The 21196-nt window shown below is 40.3% G+C and overlaps 1 protein-coding gene across 4 annotated transcripts in view; it reads right to left on the bottom strand.

Moving 5' to 3' along the window:
* Window positions 1-5073: 5073 nt before the first annotated feature.
* The window catches only part of LOC136867469 (ETS-related transcription factor Elf-5), a 142946-nt gene continuing 126823 nt past the window's right edge, over window positions 5074-21196 (bottom strand). For 3 of the 4 annotated variants that reach the window (XM_068227100.1, XM_067144677.2, XM_068227099.1), the window contains 3 exons: window positions 19678-19746; window positions 8838-9027; window positions 5074-5476 (listed from right to left, as the gene is read on the bottom strand). In XM_068227100.1, coding sequence (XP_068083201.1) covers window positions 5350-5476; window positions 8838-9027; window positions 19678-19746 — 386 coding nt within the window. In that variant the 3' untranslated portion in view covers window positions 5074-5349. The remainder of the gene's footprint in view (window positions 5477-8837; window positions 9028-19677; window positions 19747-21196) is intronic. The other variant, XM_068227101.1, reaches the window with a different exon arrangement.

Consider the following 21196-nt stretch of genomic DNA (forward strand, 5'->3'; position numbering starts at 1 on the left):
GTGATTATCGAAATTTGTTTTTTGTTAGTTAGGTAGAGCTATCCAAGGCTCTCGGACACTTCAACTTTCGGCACATTTGAGGAAATTGCTTAATTTTGCGTTTTTCTTGATATGGGGAACCGTTCTTTGTCTGCTAAGAAATGTTTTCAACATTAAATTGTCAAGAAAATATTTCAAACTATAGATGTGATTTCGTCTCTGGCCATCTACACCTGGTGATGTACCAACAGAAGCACTATCCACCATCTCGTCACATCACGGAGGACAAAGTTCTGCTGCCTGTAAAGCTGCTTGAAATTCAAATGTAGGACATAAGATGACACCACCCTATTTCCATTGAAATATCACTTTTCAAAAATTTGTTGGTTACATCCGGGGAGGTCTCCATTTAGAGTATGGTTCCAGTGTATGGGACCCACTCCAGGACTACTTGATCCGAGAACTGGAAAATACCAAAGGAAAGCAGTAGAGTAACGAAAATGTTGTAAGCTTTGGGCTGGGAAGACTTCGTAGTAAGCAGACGACCTGCTCGGCTAAGTGGTATGTTCCGAGCTGTCAGTGGTTACATGACCAATACGTTTGAGTGGATCTTTTGCAAATAGGAAAAACGATAAAGTTGGAACTCAAGAGGACAAATTCAGGCAAATATTCTTGTATACGAAGAGGAGTAAGGGACTGGAATAATTGTCAAAGGAAATCCTTCTTTCTTTCTTTCTTTCTTTCTTTCTTTCTTTCTTTCTTTCTTTATCTTCCAGAGTGTTTTTGCCATCTGACTCAGCGAGGGATACCACTTCTACCACCTCAAATGTAGTGTCCTGGATCGTGAGACATGCGGCCTCACCTGCTATGCTGAACAGCGGCCTTGTGGAAGATTGGAAGATTGGAAGACATAGACAAGGAAGAGGGAAGAAAGCGGTCGTGGCCTTAAGTTGGGTACCATCTCGGCATTTGACTAGAGGAGAAGTGGAAACTACGAAGTATCACTTCGGGAATGGCTGAGGCGGGAATCGAACCCCTATCTACTCAGATGATCTCCCGAGGCAGCGAGGACCGCGTTCCAGCCCTCGTACCACTTTTCATATTTCATGGCAGAGCAAGGAATCGAACCCGGGCCTCCGGGGATTGCAGTTAATCACACTAATCACTACACCACGGAGGCGGATTATTTATTTATTTATTTATTTATTTATTTATTTATTTATTTATTTATTTATTTATTTTCATTTTGAAGAGCAGTTATGTTTCAAAAAAGAATTTGAGAGCCCTAAAATGGAAAATACAAAATGCCGAATTCAAAATGTAATGTGTGTTGATTGTTCGTTACAACGAGACGAACCACTGTACTGTATAATCAAGGAATGACCGACAGAAGAACTAATAGAGGAAAAAATCCTCGAGGGAAAATCGCCCGTAGCCAAGGGTTACCATGACGTACAGCCCAGTAATTAAGTTAAAGGTAAAGCAATATAACATTTAATTACAGTATTCATGGAAATCTAAAGGGATCTACCCCTTAAAGTGAGAATTTTATTTTTTCTTTTAAACCATACAGGTCTCTTAACACCTTGTACTATGAACAAACTTGTATTAGAACGTTTCGAAAAACTGAGTGATAAATTAGGAACTGTCCCGTGAGCACCGAATAAAAATTGTTATTTTTCTTATAGATACTGATACTGATATTGATGCTGAGATACACGCGACTTAGGGCCGGCATTATAATGGAGGTTTAAACTGTTGGATCATTTTAAACTTCCGCTTATCTGTTAGTCGCGTATTATAAATCTTAATCTTAAGTTTAACTAGAGATTAATTTTACTGCCACTCATCTACCGTTTAAAAGGAAGTTTAAGAATACATAAACTTACAACATGGCAGAACAAATGGATCTCGAAGATATTTTTGAGGTGTTTGAAGAAATACTAAGCGATGATGAAGAAGTGGTTCAAATTATTGAACTACCACGGGCACCACCAGTTTTTCGAGCAAGGGTACGTCACTTTTATATTATATGGAACGAAACAGAGTTTTTAAATAGGTTTAGGCTTACCAAGCAGACTGTCACAATCCTATTTCTGAAAACTGGTGCTAGAAAAAATCATGCAACGAAAAGGCAAGAATGTAAAAATGACTTTTTGAGCTGTTTGAATGTCAAAGGTGTAAAATTTATAAAAATATACTCACTTCATTTTCTTTCAGAAATCATGCTGTTGAACCCCTCAGTCAGCTACTAATAGCATTGCGGTTTTACGCCTCCAGTAGTATGTTTATTACAATGGGAGATTTCGGAGGAATTCATAGGGCCACTGTTTCACGGAGTGAACAAGCAATTATATTTCCTTACAAGTAAAATTAGGACAATATTTATTGTTCTTATCCGCAATTTTACCTACCCCTTTCAGACCGTGTACGCACAATTGTGCGGGTTCGTATTTTATTTATTTCTGAGCTTATTTGACGTTTTCTTGGCGCTAGACCGGACTGCAGTGCTTGTGCGGGACACGTAGCATGTACTTCAGTTGTTTTTATTTAGTACTTGACCACCAGGAGGCAGGAAGAAGAGTTTAAAAATACAGTTCATTAGCAAGATGGCGGGAACCAGTAATGCCTAAAGTAAGTATTTATTTATTTCATTCATATTAATCTAGAAGCTTTACTGAATATCAGAATATAATCAATGAAGTGTGTAAATTGTGAACTTATAACATCGTACGTAATACCATGAGGTTTGGAATGTTGATACGCACATATGTGTGGGCTAGGTTTCCTTACTGGCAATGCCTGCAGGAGTGCGGGGTGCTGTCACAAAAAGGACTGTGAAAGCTAAACTCGTACTCTACATGAGAAATTTAACGTATAAGATTTTAATTGTTTAAAATCGTTCCAAACTGTACAATAGAACATTTGATCATGTACATGTGCATATTCACATGAATTGAGGTAATTGTTATTTTTTGCAAGTAGTGAAGCTTTTTTTCAGATGTTAATTTTTATTTTGTAGAATAAACTAAAATATAGGTATTTAAGAGCATTTTAGTCAGGTTTTGCTGTACAAAGAAAAATTCACACCGCAGTTTTCTTTTAGGTCTGAAAGGGCTACAAGAAATAAACAAAACATTATCGACAGTCATCTTTTCTTGCAAGTCACTGCTGCCAAGATCGTGTATTTCCTTCTTTACCTCAGTTTAACTTAGGCCGGCCATTGTAAGACTCAACATATGTTTAAACTCAAGTTACAGTTTAACTCAATATTCAGTTTAAACCTTCATTATAATACCGACCCTTAGAGATAAACCAACAGTTTAAACTTATAATACCGGCCTTAAGCCGCAGTATTTCCTTCTATTGTTAGCTTATCGGAACCTATAGTAGATCCTTTAGGTGATATTTTCTATTAAACCTGTGGATATAAGTGTACCGGGCGGTACACCTCCACACCGTTTATTTAAAAGTTGCGCCAGTTGAAACTCCTCTTCTGGAGGAAGTCTGAACTTTATCTACGGTCTTAATTTCCAAATTTCTCAGAAGATGTCACTACCTGGAAATTTTTTGAGTTTGTGAACTGTGTCATTTTCGACGTACTGTTGTCTTGCTTGTATTAAGAAGTGTGAACTTTCTCTTCTAGAGGACACTACTGAAGATCAACAAGAGTGCACCCTAGTGCGGAGTCAAAGAACTATTTTGTTGGAGAAAATTTAATTTCAGGAGTTTGTTCTTTGTTAAATTTCTTTCTGTCATTGTTTAAGTTGGCAATATTTACCCCTTTCTTCCCCTTGTTTTGAATGTATCCAATCACGAATTTTTTCAATTAATTTCTGACCAATCTGGTGTATCTTTCCCCAACTTGAATCTGTTGCGGGGTCCTACCCAATAAAATCTTTGTGGGAGGGTGTTTTCTTTCCCCTAACGCCTAGAACTTTCTGCGAGAGTATTTAAACTGCTGATTTTAGGGTCTCCGGGCACTTCTGTTCCATCTTTCAGTGTATTAAGTACATAGCAGGAGGCGGGAAGCGCCTCTTTCCTCGGCAGCGGTCAACAATAAGGTAATGGCCGATTAATAAATTTTTTCTTTGCCAGCTCAGCAGTTTAACTTTCGGGGCAGGTTCTAAGCGTTCCCCTATGTAACCTTTTCCTAAAATGTAACTTCTCTTTTCTTCTATTCTCTTGTAAAGCGACATACTGGGATAGAGAGTGTTAACCCTCTCGAGCTCCCACTCACATTGTTTGAGGTGAACTTATTTTTCGTAACCTATTCGTCAGTAATGTAAGTTAGTAGTTTCTTAAGTCACCTCTGTAGTATGGGATTAGCCCTTGCATCAGTGGCCTTAGAGCCAAAATAGGTCTTAAAGACAAAGTATATTAGGAGTGCAAGTTCGCCTCCTCTCAAATTGTGATTTTAGAGGTCATGTATTAACTTTCTTGTCATTTAACAGACCTCAGTAGATTGGGTATTTTGCCCCTGTGTATATGTCCTTTGAGGACGGCTTAAAGGTGGAGTTCGGTGTGGCCTATAATAGGCTTGTATTTTAAGGGGAAGTTGCCCTTTTTGAAAATTGTGTTTCTGCCTCAAGGAGGCTTTTGGATGTAATTGGAAGCCGGTGTTTCTGGCATGTTTGGGGGTTTTCGGCCCCTTTGTTGTATGGTGTTCATTGTAAGGTTGGGCTCATGGCTCAAGAATTATGTTTCTGACCTTTTGAAGCCCCAGATGGGGTACCTATGTAAATGTATTTGTCAATCGTGTTTCGGCTACTAAGTACCTGTTCTATTTGTTGTTCCCTAATTTTGAAAAGAAAATATAACCTTGTTAAATTTTAAAATTAATTTCACTTTAGTAGCTTGAGACCCCTTCACCACCCAGCACCTTCTTTCATTCATAACTACCACCAAAACACGGTAACAATAAGAGCTATAGATAGAAGCGCTATACTGTACCTGGCGACAGGGGCAGATGCCAGACATAAACAAATGATAGTCCCTGCCATAGTTATATCTACCCTCAAGGCACGTTTATAGGTGTGGTGGGGGTATGCCTACCATCGTAAATAAACACGGTCTGGAATCTATTAAGTGCTGTTATGATTTATTTTATTTTATTTTTGTATTTATATTTACAGTATTCGGAAATGTATCTTCCTGGCGCCCAACAGTTATTTTGCACGTCTGTATCGTAGGAACTCACACACTTCTAGCACTCCATGGAAGCTTGCACTTGTGCATCACAGATTGTAACAATGTCTCTGCACCGACCGTCGTATCTTAAACGGAGTAAAATCGATCAGGACTTGAACTTTGTGCCCTGCAGGAAGAAGTATCAGCGTCAGACAGAGATGAAGGTAATCTCGATGTAAATCATGTCCTGTTTTCTGATTCAACAGAAGAGTCCTTGTAGAGTTTCCAGCCTTTCGCGTATGGGCCAAAACCGAAAATCAATTTTTGCCACGGCACTCTCTTCAGATATCCACTCTTGTAGTTATACCTAGAAACAAAAGGACATAAAAAAATAATGAAAGTATGAATTACTGTGTGTTTGGCGAAAAGGGAAATGGACAGATTAGAGTAATTTGAGCTCTGGAACTACAGAAAGATACTGCGGTCGAATTGGACAGATAAGGTCAAAAACAATGAGGTAATGAGGCGAATGGGAAAGATAAAGGAAATATTATTATTAGAAAATGCGCACATTGTGTAAAACTTTACATGGAAGAACAGAATTTTGTCAAAGATTCTGTTCTAAGTACACATTACATAGCATGATACCTGTCACACTAGGGGTAAAAGGATAAAAGTATAAAAAGGATAAGGATAAAGTATAAAAGGATAAAAAGATAAAGGAAATATTAAATACTGTCAAAATGAGAAAGCTCCAGTATCTCGGTCGTCCGATACGAGGAGAGAAATATCATCTCTCTGCAGCTGGTTATTCAAGAGAAGATACAAGGCAAAAGAAGACCAGGAAGAAGACGCATTTCTTGTATTGATAATTTGGAAACTTGGTTGAACTGTTCCACTACTGAGCTGTTTCGCGATGCATCATCTAAAGCAAGAATCTCTATGTTGGTAGCCGACCTTCTGACAGGACATTACATTTGATGAAGAGGAATAAGTATGTTTGGCATGGGATACGGTGGAATTTACAAATTCGTCTATTCTAGTTCTTTAGATTTTTCAGTCGGGAAATGTTCAATGTTTTGGCTCAGTGTGGCTGTTGTCCCATGAGTTGGTTACCACAGCTTTCCAAGACACTTGCTGCTAGCGAACCGTTGAGACACTTCTTGTACAAACAACCGTAGTTTTACTATTGAGAAGGCCCAAAGACGTTGATATTTGTTCAAAACTAACTTGATAATTTTAAACATACATTTGAACCTCGATATCTCGAACCTCCATAACTCGAATTTTCAGTATCTCGAAGTAACTTCAGTTTCCCGGCCGTTTGCCCTATTCTTCACGTGTATTTATTTCTCTATTACTCGAAATTTGGTTACACGAATTTCTCGCTTCCTCGAAGGAAACATTTCCTCCCTTGAATCAAAAAGTACTCTGTAACTCGAATTTTGTACAACATAGCATTTGTAGTTTGTGAGGAATAGTTAGCAAGTAAAGAAAGGGTTATAGTGATGGTGGGAGCAAATACGACGGGAACCGAAAAACAAAGTTCTAGTGATCGGAAAATCGGCGAAGCCTTGTTATTTTATCGGGGGTGAATTCATTACCGGTCACGTACAAAAGCAACCCCGGAAGACAAGCTCCATTTACGAGTCTTGGCTGTGTGGTTTCTAACCTACGTACAGAGTCATTCGAATATTAATGGCAGTGTTTCTCACAGCAATACTGTAAATGTTGTTGAAAAACATGTGGAAGAAAAGCAGAACAGCAAGAAACAGAAGAGACTAACGGATGATTTCTACAGGTGTTAACGGAAGTATATTTCATGTTTCACAACTGTATGTATTGTACCCTATCTTCTAAACTTTAATAAGGGTGATAATTAAGCGATGCCGTAAAATATGAGTTTGTTGGTATATTTTTAAATACTGTAAAAATACTGTATTCAGTGTAAGCCCATAGATACATATACGCTGTATAAGCTCGAAAACGGAAATTTCGATAACTTGAAATTAAATCTAACTTTCGAGGCGATTCAAGATATCGAGGTTATACTGTATTTTAGTTGAATTTTAAAACAATATACAGGATGAAGCCGAACTCTACTGAAGAACTTTCGGAGATTGTTCAGGGATACGTTCTGAGTATATTGGTATCAGGTCCCCGTGGTATTCGGTGGCAATCTCCATGTTGGCCAATCACAAATGAGCTGGATATCACGTGATCGATCGTTTACGACATCATTTCAAATTTAATGTTACCAGTCGTTTTGTTCCAACAAGAGCTGAAACAAATCCAATGAAAAATGTGTTAGTGCGAGGGCAGCCTCAATATGGAGATGACTGAAAGTGTTTGTAAAACTGGCGAAAATATAAGAATATAATAATGATTAATCCGACGGTTCTTGAAAGAGGTGTTAAGGTGAATGCTTTGAAATTCCTCGACGCCACAAATGGTTGACTAAACATTACGACAATCAATGGAAAACATTCGAGAGCTTGCAGTTTTACACAAATTTTCTGGAGCAGTGGGGAATGATGTGACAGAGAATGAGGAAGAAGTCATTGAGGGAGAGGAAATGTTTGTATTAACAGATGATGTGATGGTTTATATGTTCAATTTACCGCATTAAATACAGCTAATGTACACTACACTGAAGTCTTACTTGATCATGATTTTCTGTTATTTCACTCACATTTATGGCAATCTCCCAGGAATTTTGGATGCAGAAGTGGATACATTTCCAGTTAATTGTCAATCTCCAATATTAATGACGTGAGTGCTCAAAGTTTATCATAGATAACAAGGTTATGGTTTAGGAGCAGAAGAGTTATATTCTGTAATGCAAAATCCAGAGTTCTAGCCCTTCAGACAAGCATTTCAATGTTGAAGACATCGTTGGCATATGAGCTACAAATTTTAGGTAAATAAAATATAAAAACGTAGACAACATATTCTTTATTTGTTCGTATACATTGCAATCCTTTTCTTAATCATCGATATCCGGTCAATTAAATTAGCAGTTTGCTAATGTGAGTCAATGCAGATTTTTACTTAAGGCCTTATGTCCACATTGGATGTGGACATTTTTCAAACAATCCAAAATCCCGAGTGCATTCAACGAAGGAACACATTACAGAACGAATTATGTAAATGAGTTCATTTGGATAGGATTTGAATGAAAAAGGAAACGAGTAAAGAAACTGAACTCCATTTAGGTGGAAAGTGATTTTCAAGCTTGTTCAGTTTGAGAGAAATATCCAAGACAGACAGTTTCAAACCTTTTCGGGGCCTTCAGCTCTTCAGCTTTCGGCACAATTGAGGGAATTGTTTAATTCTACGTTTTTCGTAGTAGGGGGACACCTATTTTATCTCCTAATAAATGCCTTCAACGTTAAAACATTCATGTATCCTTATCTCCTCTTATTAAAATTAAAAAACGAACATTAAAATTAATTAAATAAATAGCCTAGTGAATCCCCTTAGGGCTATGGCCTCCTGCAACACAGGGACAGTGCTCACTTTAAATCATCAGGTGAGCAGGTCCTGAGGAGTATTATTACATTAAATTTGACACACAGTCGAGCCTTACAGCCTTAGTGGAAATTTTGCCTCTGTCTAAGATCTTACTCAGATACATGATGTTACCGGAGTGACTGACTCATCTTCTCACACACAACAATACAGCCATGACTACAGAGGATGACTTCACTAAGAAAGATGAATGTTACCTGAGTGAACTGTACATCTTCTCATAATTCATATTTGGGTTGTTCCTGACTTCTCCCCACAGTTCTGCCAACTTCTTGGTGTCCTTGATTTTGAAAATTCCTTTGCCGCGATGTATCCACTCTATCACATCCTTATTCTTCCCTGACTTAAGGAGGTCGCGCAAAAAGGGCCACAGGCGACTATGACCTCCTAGAAGAGAGCAAGTCAATTTAACAATTAGAAAGGACAAGTTGCAAGTGTTCAGGAGGATATTCTAAAATGGGGCTCTCCAATAGCTGGCTCGCGGGCCGCATGAGGCAGGAATATAAAGAAAATATTTCATAGTTCGTGAATTTTTTAAAATTCATTTCCATGCCCATTACAGACTGGAGCGAGAACTAATTCGTGCTTTATTATTATTATTTGCAGTTTCTAAGTATTCGCTTGATCTAAATAGAGAATATTTGATTGTTTTTTTTTTAAATTTAAACCCCAAATTTTGGGGAAAATAGGCCCTCACAAATGCCAGTTAGGTCTTAACCATTATAAAAATGGCTATAGAGTCCATTCCAATTCTTGAAGACCATGCCGACCACAGCAATTGGAAATATTATGCAATCAGGCATACACTGAATATGTATATCGATGGCTTTCTTTCAAAACCTCGTTTCTGACAATGATCTTCGTACCCATTGGTCTAGCCTCCAAGCCACATAAGTTAATTATTTGCAGATCATGAGAATAATTTTCGTTGTGTTAATTTTCGTTCGCCTCTGTGGTGTAGTGGTTAGTGTGATTAGCTGCCACCCTCGGAGCCCCGGGTTCGATTCCCGGCTCTGCCACGAAATTTGAAAACTGGTTCGAGGGCTGGAACGGGGTCGACTCAGCCTCGGGAGGTCAATTGAGTAGAGGTGGGTTCGATTCCCACCTCAGCCATCCTGGAAGTGGTTTTCCTTGGTTTCCCACTTATCCTCCAGGCAAATGCCAGGATGGTGCCTAACTTAAGGCCACGACCGCCTCCTTCCCTCTTCCTTGTCAATCCCTTCCAATCGTCCCATCCCCCTGCAAGGCCCCTGTTCAGCATAGCAGGTGAGGCCGCCTGGGCGAGGTACTGGTCATCCTCCCCAGTTGTATCCCCCGACCCAACGTCTCACGCTCCAGGGCACTGCCCTTGTGGCGGTAGAGGTGGGATTCCTCGTTGAGTCCGAGGGAAAATAACCCTGGAGGATAAACAGATAAAGCAGAAGAAGAAGTGTTCATTTTTCTATGCTAATGTGTAAAGGGAAATGAACCTAACCATACCGTAGTGTAGGGGTGTTGTTTTCTTGGTGAATTTACGCACTCCTACAGTGGAATGTATTCGTTCATTTTCTCTTACACATTAGCTTAGGTAAATGAACACAACGACAATTATCCTGATGGAGTGCATACAAATATGTGGCTGGGAGGCGTGAATATAAGGAATATATTATTGGGTAGGATTTATTTTTTACAACTTGATTTACGTCTCACCGACACGGACAGGTCTTTTGGCGACGATGGGACAGGAAACGTCTTGGAGTGGGAAGAAAGCGGCCGTGTCGTTAATTAAGACACAGCCCCACCGTTTGCCTGGTGTGAAAATGGGACACCACGGAAAACGAACTTCGGGGCTGCTGATAGTGCGGTTCGAACCGACTATCTCCAGGGTACAAGCTCACAGCTGCGTGCCCCTAACCTCACGGCCAACTCGCCCAGTGGGATGGGTAGGAAGAGCATTGGGACATATGAGGTTTTAAAAGAGAGCCATCGATTATACTTTCCTTTCTATTGGTGCAGGAGGTGCTATCAATTCTTTATTCTTTCCTTGTTGGTAATAGCGGCTAGTACACAATGCTGCACTTTTGAAAAAAAAATCGGGGGTGCATTGCTTCCCACTAAATTCTCCTTCTCGAAGTTTCCTTTTGATTACATTATTAATTTCAGTCTACCTTCAGGGTACTTTTTTTGCCATTTGTCAAATATTAATTCAAATAAATAAATTCGAATAAAAAATTCAAATAAATTAATTCAAATAAACTAGCATTATTTAGCGCTCTTCTTAAAAATTAAATTGTTCTGGGTATAAAAAACTTGTTTATTTTTTATTTCACTCTGATGCAATTGTAAAATAAAATTAAAATTATTAAACCTCTGTTTCAGTAGAACTAAACATATTATTTTAGTACTGATACCTCTGTTCGTTCTTTCTTTCTTAATCCATTTACACTCCAAGGTTGGTTTTTTCCTCGGACTCAGCGAGGGATCCCACAAATATTGACTCAAGGGCAGTGTTCTTGAACATGAATCTTTGGGTCGGGGATACAACTGGGGAGGAGGACCAGTGCCTCGCCCATCGGCCTCACCTGCTATGCTGAACAGGGGACTTGCGGGGGGATGGGAAGATTGGAAGGGATAGACAAGGAAGAGGGAAGGAAGCGGTCGTGGCCTTACGTTAGGTACCATCCTGGCATTTGCCTGGAGGAGAAATGGGAAACAACGGAAAACTACTTCCAGGTTGGATGAGGTGGAAATCGAACCCACCTCTACTCAGTTGACCTTCCGAGGCTGGGTGGACCCCGTTCCAGCCCTCGTACCACTTTTCAAATTTCGTGGCAGAGCCGGAAATCGAACCTGTTCCTCCTGGGGAGGCAGTTAAGCACACTAACCACTATACCACAGAGGCGGACATCTCCGTTCTATTTGCAGAATTTTACTAAAATTGATCCATTATTAAAGTCTAGGAGTGGAGGGACGAGTGCGAGATTCCTAGAAATCTTGAGTACGCCTTCCAGGAGTAAGTGAATTTTCGAGTGCTTTATAAAGAATTCTTGAGAATGACAGAAATTTGGTAGGTGTCTAACGAAATGATGCGAGATTTCATTGAATTACGTAGGCCATCATCAACTTAAGTTTCCTTACTAGCAGTTTCCCGCCGGCAATGTACAAAGTAAGGTGTTGTTCGTTACTATCCTCACGGATGTAGTTGCGAAGTTTCGAGTTAATGAAATAAAGCACATGATCTGCTGTGGTAATAGAATGTAATATTATGTCAACAAAACACTTGAAAATACATCACACAAAGAAATTGAATTAAACGTTCCTTGGAACAACACTACGCGCCGAACTGTTGAAAAGTCCTTCAAGGATCTTCGTCATGGAGACAAATGTACTCATAACTTTTCTCGGAATCTACCTATTCAAGTAGTTATTATCTTAAAAAAAAGCACTTGGTCCACTGAGTGTTTTTAGACCAAAACGAACCGCGTACCTCAATTAGAAGGAAAGATATGACTGCTTCAATGAGAAAAAGTGTTGAAGAAATGGGACGTCAAATTGAATTTGCACTCACAACTTTCCTCAGAATCAACCAATTTGAATAGTTAAGAGCTGAAATGAAAGATCTTGATCCACTGAGTGTCCTTAGGCCAAAACTAACTCCGTATCTCAATTAGAGCCAAAGATATGATTGATTCAGTGAGACAAAAAATTGAAAATTCAAATAATTTGAGGAAGGCGGAAGTTAAGTGATTTATAGTACCTGAAGACAAATCTGGGCATGAATACCTTTCAGTTAAAAAATGAAGGAAATCGACCGGATAGAATGGCCGGACTGACTTTTTTTTTACAGTAATATATAGATTTCTTATCTTGTAAAGTAAACGTATATGGCCGAGAAATATGAGCATGTGGGGCAGATCTATGACGTAGCAATCATATACCGGCCAGACAAGTGCCGCCTGGTGTGAGCAGCGCACCAACAGTGGCTCGTCGCCTGCGAAGTTCCCTCTGTGATAAAGGTTGTACGGAAATTGCGATAGGCCTTTCGAAAGAAGAGGGGTGTGATGCCCAGTACAGGTGTTGTGCTGATCCACAGCAACATACTGCTTGGCGCTCAGCAACTCTTCTGCACGAGTTACGGAGATGTTTGATCGTCCATCTGATCTTGCTCCGAGTGATTTTCATCTTTTCTTCCACCTCAGTAAATTCCCGTCTTCCTGTCAGCATTTTCACACGGACGAAGAGCTGAAAACAAACGCCACACGCTGGTTGCATTCCCAGACGGCTGACTTCTAAGACATCGGGATACAAAAGTTGATCCTACGATATAACAAGTTTCAATTCAGGAATTCGAACGTTGCTGTATCGGGTGACAATAACGGTTTTCATGTAACTATGTTAAAATAAAGAAAATTTCTGGACGGCCCTCGTATATGGACAGCATAAATCCTGTGGAACGTAAGATCACCTGGGTATGCTAACTACGAAATGAACACGTTGAGCTAATACAGCCAGTCTTTCCTAATGCAGACAAGCAATTTGTTATTTTAAAAATAAATACCATGAGACGGTGTTTCCGCAAGGAATTAAAAAGCTGAACGAATCTAAAAGTCCTGAATGTGGGGTCAACAACGTGCACAAGCCATCGTCATGGTAGTTCAACTTGTTGTTCACGCTCGACCAGAAAGCGCCTTGAAACAGCGTATCAAATTTGCATGCTCTGTTCGCATAGGAAAATGATTAGGCGCAAAAGGAAGTACCTCAAATTTAATTTATCGCTCCTTGGCTGGTACGGAATTCATCTTTTTACTTTGCTTTGTAAGTCAATATTGTAGATCCCAATTCCTCATTTCACACTTCTTTATGTCACCTTTAGTTGTATTTTTTGCTAGTGGCTTTACGTCGCACCGACACAGACAGGTCTTATGGCGATGATGGGATAGGAAAGGCTTAAGAGTTGGAAGGAAGTGGCCGTGGCCTTAATTAAGGTACAGCCTCAGCATTTACCTGGGTGAAAATGGGAAACTACGGAAAACCATCTTCAGGGCTGTCAACAGTGGGATTCGAACCCACTATCTCCCAGATGCAAGCTCACAGCCGCACGCCCCTAACCGCAGGGCCAACTCGCCCGGTACTTTTAGATCTATGTTTGCATGTTAGTGTATTAGGGGAAAACTTCCCAATGTTTCATTTGGTTATTTTGAGGATTTATTTAAATTGTTGTCACAAGAGTTTGATAAAGACGTCAATTGATTATGTCGTTATAATATAAGTAGTTTATATCAAGTGCAGTGGTGGTTCGTGCTGAAGTATGTTGGTGGTTCTGCTCTGTGACGCCCAGTCAATTGCAGTAAGTGTTAATAGACACTTGCATACGGGAAGTACCAACTCAGCTCAGTGTGTATCCGTCCTTAACTCCGCGGAAACGCCTTACTCCATGTCCTATCAGCTTTGAAGTTCGCAAAAATGTACAGAAGAAGTACATCTCAATTTGTCGATCTAGGGACATCGACGATAAAAACAACAATTGAAAATTTTTAAAAAAGCCTTTCTTCCGCTTATCGAAAAAGTCTTGATCTAGGGTTGACACATTCATCTTTACAGAGGTTCGGAGACCTTGATCTCTATCTCAGTCTAGACAACCCTCTTAGTTCCCGTCTTTCCTCTCGTTCTACCATTTGTCTTCCACACTCTCCATGCCCATTCCGATCGTATGCCCAGCAAATCTTGCTCTTTTGAATCTTATTTCTTCGGAGATCGTCCTCATGTTTCGGTACAATTCGTTCTTTTGATCTTCTTTCCCATACTTCACCTCCTCGTTTTGTCCTAGTAATATTCTTAGCATTTTTCTTTCTTCTCTCTCCAGTTTCTCTGCTCCATGTCATTGTCGTGGCCACATGCAGTACCACGTTCCTCACTGTTGCTTTCTAGTGCCTGAGCTTTGCGTCTGTTCATGTTGTTACGAACAAAACTCCGTCTGTTGTATCACTCTAATTTATTTCAGGACGACCCAATAAATGCACACACTATTCCAATCAATGCTATTTACTGTCTATTTACAAGTTTCTCTTCCTCGTGGCACAGCAGGCGGTCCGGCCTGTTGATATCCTTGGGGGCGCTTAATCCTTACTTTCACTTCCCCAAGTCCAGTCACCTCATACATCAGCTGTGTGTAGACGGCTGGATCTGAACACAGGGCTATGGGCCACTCGACACACGATTATTATTCTTTGGTTCGACTCCACAGACAGTCGAGTAATTCACACAGTCACATGCAGTGAACAACTAAAGAGCAACATTCAACAGCAGAACGATACTCACAACAGCGAGCATTGACACAGGTCCAATTACCCTCACACTCACGATAGAGGCTTCCCTCGCTAACTCACGGCGATCCACAGTCCACAGAAATACACAAACACACAGTGCTCTCAGGTAGTACACAGTCTTCCGTTCCGTACACCATCTGCATCCCACCTACTGGCTGGATGCTCCGACGCCACAACACAGCTTCTGGTTCAGACTGGGGTTGGTAACTATTTCCCTGTTTCAGCACACTGTGCCGGTGCACAGTTATGTTCCGCTGCTCCGGAACACCGAGTGTCAGTTGTTCCGAAACATTCTCAAGCGAAACCGAGACAGTGACTCGCTATCCCGTCTAAAACGCCACTATCCACTGCCATTCACCCTTCCCCTGCTAGCTGATTGTCGATACCGCCCAATGTGCCGCCACGTATTGGAGTGTTTCGTGTTCCGTGTTCTGTCATGTTCTCTTTGTTCTGAGAGCTCCGTTGCAGGGCTGTGCCGCCATTTCTTTCCCCTCCCCATTCGGTCCAGTTTTCACTTACTAGCACCGCGATTCTTTTAGATTAATAATAATAATAATAATAATAATAATAATAATAATAATAATAATAATAATAATAATAATAATAATAATAATAATAATAATAATAATAATAATCCGATGACACTGGCTGAATAGAAATCTGCTTGCACTACAACATCAATTAATTAATTCATTAATTAACTACACTATAATGGCATTTATGCACGCACAATAATTAAGAGACTAACAGCTAATGCAACCCCGACTATTATGCCACTGCATGGTTTCACTGTTCACAATCGATTATAACATTCATGAAAACAAATAAACAGTGTACTCCCAAATTTCTATCTCCTTGCTCAAATTTTAAAGCATGACAACGAACTTAACAATCTGACCACCCTACAAATAGTGCGTCACCTTACGGTTATATTTTGAATCTTTATTTTAGCTTTATAGACCCGAATTGTTTAAATAGTCAGTTGAATTCATTGTTTTGTAAAATGTTTTGGAATTAATATCTAACAACAATTAATGTAAGACGTGGGGGAAAAGCCTAGGTACATTTTAAAGTGTTGGCAATGTTGCTGAGGGCTCCGCCGTTCAGCGCCTACACCCGCCTGCACTCTTCCTTCCCCTGACAAGCCCACATCGTGCTTCCAGGCTCCTCCCGCATCCCGCACACTAGCAAAGTCCAGGTTCCTACTCAGAGCTCTGCTGCCACAGTCCGAGAGCCTCAGGAGAAAACATGGTGCTTGCTGGACAGCAGGCACGGCCTGAAAGCTGTTGCCATTTTCTTGAAAATAGAAAAGCAAAATGTTTACAGCCGAAATAATATAGATAACATTGTATAAGTGAATATCACACCACCATAAGTTCGACTTCGCTACATTTGTCCGTCTCTTTATGTAATCAATTACAGAGTGAAATAACGTTTACTGTTTTTGAAAAGGCGGCGGGTGGGCGCCCAAAAGCCCTTCATGCACGAACCGCCATTGCTGCGTTGCACCGGCAACTGGCCTTCGGTACATGTGAATAATTTAATGTGTTCTTTTTTGTTGTCATCTGTTTTGTAAGAGCGTTTTCATTGAAGCCTAGTAATATATACCGTACGAAAGAAAGTAAACTTTGCATAATGTCGCATCGAAGTCCTGTTTGGGACTTTTTTACTAGAATAAAATGAAATCTATGTTCTTCTATTTTGTCTGCAAACGGATCTTCAACGAACACAAAATTAAACATCCCACATTTTTATTTTCGTATTCCGCTTGTATATTGTGTACGTAAATAGAGTACTGACCAATGTTTCTTCAACTGTGCGAATACATTTTTAATTGGCGAAAATAACATTATGACGTTTGTAAGAACATCTACTGACAGTGTATTTGTGACAGGTGTATTTCAGAATGAATGAAAACATTCTTATCCTACAAACAACATTTAGACATGATATTTTGGGTGAGTATTTCAGAGTTCCGACTGCTTTTTTCACGTGCCGTGAAGTTTTATCCTGGCCCTAATTACTCACAATACATTCAACTGAAAATATCCTTGGATTAGTTACTTGTAAACACCTGCACTGCCATTGTAACAGTGTTATGTGTATTTCATGAAGACCGAAAAAATCTTAACCTAAAAGCAGACTTTAAACGTGATAGTTGGGCGCAAATTTCAGTGTTCCGACTGTTCCTTCATGTTCCGTGCAGCTTTACGCTGTCCGTAACTACACACAACACGTTCGGTACAGGCATCTTCCCGCTGACGCGGAGCATGTCAAGTTACCTCACGAAGTTCTCTCTGTCGCGCGGTCACAGTCCCGTGTGCAGTGTCCCGGCACACTGTACCGAAACACTCCACCTCGAGCTCCTAAAGTTTTGGAACAAATGACTGTTCAGATCTGCCCAACCCTACTTCACACCTCGGTGGGACATTATCGACAGCCAACACCTCTGTCGCCCTCAGCCCTGCCACCGAATCCAACACACTGACTATAGCTCCACCACGGAGTCCAACACTGACTATAGCTCCACGACGGAGTCCAACACTGACTACAGTTCCACCACGGAGTCCAACACTGACTACAGTTCCACCACGGAGTCCAACACTGACTACAGTTCCACCACGGAGTCCAACACTGACTACAGTTCCACCACGGAGCCCAACAATGACTACAGTTCCACCACGGAGTCCAACACTGAATCCAAGTCTAGCACCAACACTGACTATAGCTCCACCACGGAGACTAACACTGACTATAGCTCCACCACGGAGACTAACACTGACTCTAGCTCCACCACGGAGCCCAACACTAACTGACTTTCCGCGGCTAGCCTCCCTTTTTATAGCTCCGGTGATGTGAACCAGAACATTCGCGAGATAGCTAGTGGTGGAACATTCCAGTTGAATCTCCAAGAAACTCACAGGTAAACTAGCCGACGAGAACAATACACGGAAAAGCCCGATCCGGCTGGGAAATCCCCGGTCGTCTGATTCACTAGTCCCTTCCAGGAAGCCATGGGGCTGGTACATAACAATACGTTTCTTCGCAAGGTAGGTAGTCCTCGTCTTTATCACCCTCGGTTTTATCCCATCGTTGCTCCTGTTACATATTCTCCCAGGTTCTTGAACTTTTCTACCTTCTGCACAGCGTCTCCCGGTGTTTTTCAACCAAGGGGAAGCAGTAAAATCATAATGTGTGGTCATCTTCGTTGCAGATATATTATATCAGTAGGGCTCGGATGTTTATGACCTAGAAATGTTAGAAATGTGCAAATATTTATGACCTAATAATGTATTAAAATATGACAATAAATATGAGTTAAACATTTTTTGGTCACATTTTCGAAATATTCAAATTCTTGACGTTGTTTAAATTAACATTATATTGAAAATGGAATGAAAACCTACAACCTGTTTTCCAGTCTTTGAGCGGGTCAGGGATGTAAATGAATGAATCATACTGTAAATAGGCTATTAGTACGATGGGGTCGCCACTCCCAAGTGATTTATTAATGACTGATAGATGCTATGAAATGAGAATGGAGAGTGTTGCTGGAATGAAAGATGACAGGGAAAATCGGAGTACCTGGAGAGAAACCTGTCCCGCCTCCGTTTTGTCCAGCACAAATGTCGCATGGAGTGACCGGGATTTGAACCACGGTATCCAGCGGTGAGAGGCCGATGTGCTGCCGTCTGCGCCACGGAGGCTCACCTATATTGAAATATACTTTTAAAATATAGACATTCAATAATAATAATAAATAAGGAATAATATTAATTTTATATTATATTTTGAATTTATTTAATTACTCATTCCAGAGGTACTATATTTCTCAACTTTGCACAGAATGAAATAAATGTCACATTTTATGGGCGATCAGAAAGAATTACAATAGCAAATTACATATATTTTAAATTTTCAAATAGGAACGATCTTCTGTTTTCACGCGACATTGACTTGTAACAGGAAAAAGACCGCTCAACATCGGAGGATGTTATTGGGGCATATTTGAAATACGTCAAATCATTAGAGTTCAGTTGAGACTCACCTTTCTGTCGCTTTACACGCATCTGTCTCTTTCTATACAGCTTACCATGAATATATATTTCTAAGAAAGATAATTGTAAGAAATTACAGACAACTATTAGGGGATGTGAAAAATCCGTCTTTGTGACGATTGAAAGAAGGTGAGCGAAAATGGAATAGAAAGATAGAAATATGACAGGAGCACGAAAATTCACGGGGAAATATGACCATAGTAAAATAAAATTTAAAAAAACATTAGAGCCAAAATATGACTTTATATAACCCGCGAAAATCGCGTAATTTTAGTAACCGTAGTTAAAATCATGCTTAACTTGTATTTTCCATGGAAATAATATAAAGAAATAAAATATGACGTGTAATAAACATCTGGGCCCTTGCTGTAGGTAGGGAGTGGCCTGCTGTAGGCCCACTTTACAAGGCAGTGCGTTTCGACCACTCATATAGACATTCTCTTTACAACTCGCCTTTCACTCCTCAGCTAGAGCTGTCCTTAGCGTTTGTGAACCGAAATTTCGTTCAAACCAGTAATCAAGGGGCTGGTGTGGTTATGTCAACGTTGGAAACTAGATGCATCGGCCAGATTCCCTGCTCTCAACTGTGTACAACAACGCATAAAGGAATCAATTGAATTTAGTTCTGGGAGAGGTGCAATTATACCTGAATAAGGACCTGTATGTATACATACCTGCCCGTTTCCTAGGCTTCCAATAGTTTATGTCTGGTATATCGGCCACTGAGTCCTCCGATTCGCTTCCTGGAACACAGAAACATAAATCATAAATTATTAATAAATTTACACTGGGAGTCATTGTTTATATGTATGTATGTATGTATGTATGTATGTATGTATGTATGTATGTATGTATGTATGTATGTATGTGGGTCTATATATTACATCTCCCCCTAAACCACTGGAGAGACTTCCGCCAAACTTGGTACACGTATTACTTAGCATCAGGAAACAAACCGCGTGGGGGTAGGGAATCAATACTCTTCGGGGTCACTGATATGAATACTGACACTCTGAATTTTTTAAAAGTCCATGTTCAGGCCTTTCTGGGGGTGGGAGCGAGGGGAAGTTGGGGGGCGAGGGGGATGAGGTATAAAAATAATCGAAAGTAGCGTTGAATCCACACAGTTCGGTGTCGCTGAGACGAATAGTGACACTCCGGAATTTTCAAAGTGGCAAAGTGTTCAAGGTGGGGTGCGACGGGGGGGGGATATGAGATATAAAAATAAAGGAAAACGTCTGATATTAATGTCGAATACATTATTTACGAGCTTGCTGAATTACACTGTAACACTCTGGATGGCTAAGTCATACCTCAGCCGCCATCAGTGTGGAGGTTGAGAAGGGCTAAAAATTAATGTAAAAACAACCGTCTAAAAGTACCATTTTGCGAGGTGGCTAGAGGCAGAACATTCCCATTGAATCTCCAAGAAACTCACAGGTAAGCCGGCCGACGAGAACAATACACGGAAAGGCCGGACCCACCCTATGAGATCCCAGGTGGTCTGAGTCACTAGCCCCTTCTTGGAAGTACCAAAAGGGGCTACCAAGGGAACCGGCAGACCAAATCTCCTATAGTGATAGATATTTATTTTTGAATGCATTGTGTTTTTGTTGTTGTTGTTGTTTGAGTCATCAGTATAACCAATGGTTTGATGCAGCCTCCATGCCAGCCTATCCTGTGCTAAACTCTTCATTTCTACGTAACTAGTGCATCCTACATCTGCTCTAATTTGCTTGTCATATTCATGCCTTGGTCTACGCTTGCACTTCCTTCAAAAATCAACTGAACAAGTCTTGTGTCTCTTCTTCTCGTCAAATTTAGCCAAATCGATCTCCTCTCAACAATTCGATTCAGTGTCACTTCATTCGTGATTCGATCCATCCATCTCAACTTCAGCATTCTTATGTAACATCACACTCAAAAGCTTCTACTCTCTTCCTTTCTGAGCTAGTTATCGTCCATGTTTCACTTCCATACAATGCCACGCTCCAGACAAAAGTCTTTAGGAACACATTTCTAATTTCTATATCAGTGTTCGAAGTGAGCAAATTTCTTTTCTTAAGAAAGCTCTTCGTTGGTTGTGCTAGTCTGCATTTTATGTCCCCCTCACTTCTGCCTTCGTTAGTTATTTTACTACCCAAGTAACAATATTCATCTACTTGCTTTAAGACTTCATTTCCTAATCAAATA

This window comes from Anabrus simplex, chromosome 3, assembly GCF_040414725.1.
Source record: "Anabrus simplex isolate iqAnaSimp1 chromosome 3, ASM4041472v1, whole genome shotgun sequence".
Taxonomy (NCBI): Eukaryota; Metazoa; Arthropoda; class Insecta; order Orthoptera; family Tettigoniidae; genus Anabrus; species Anabrus simplex.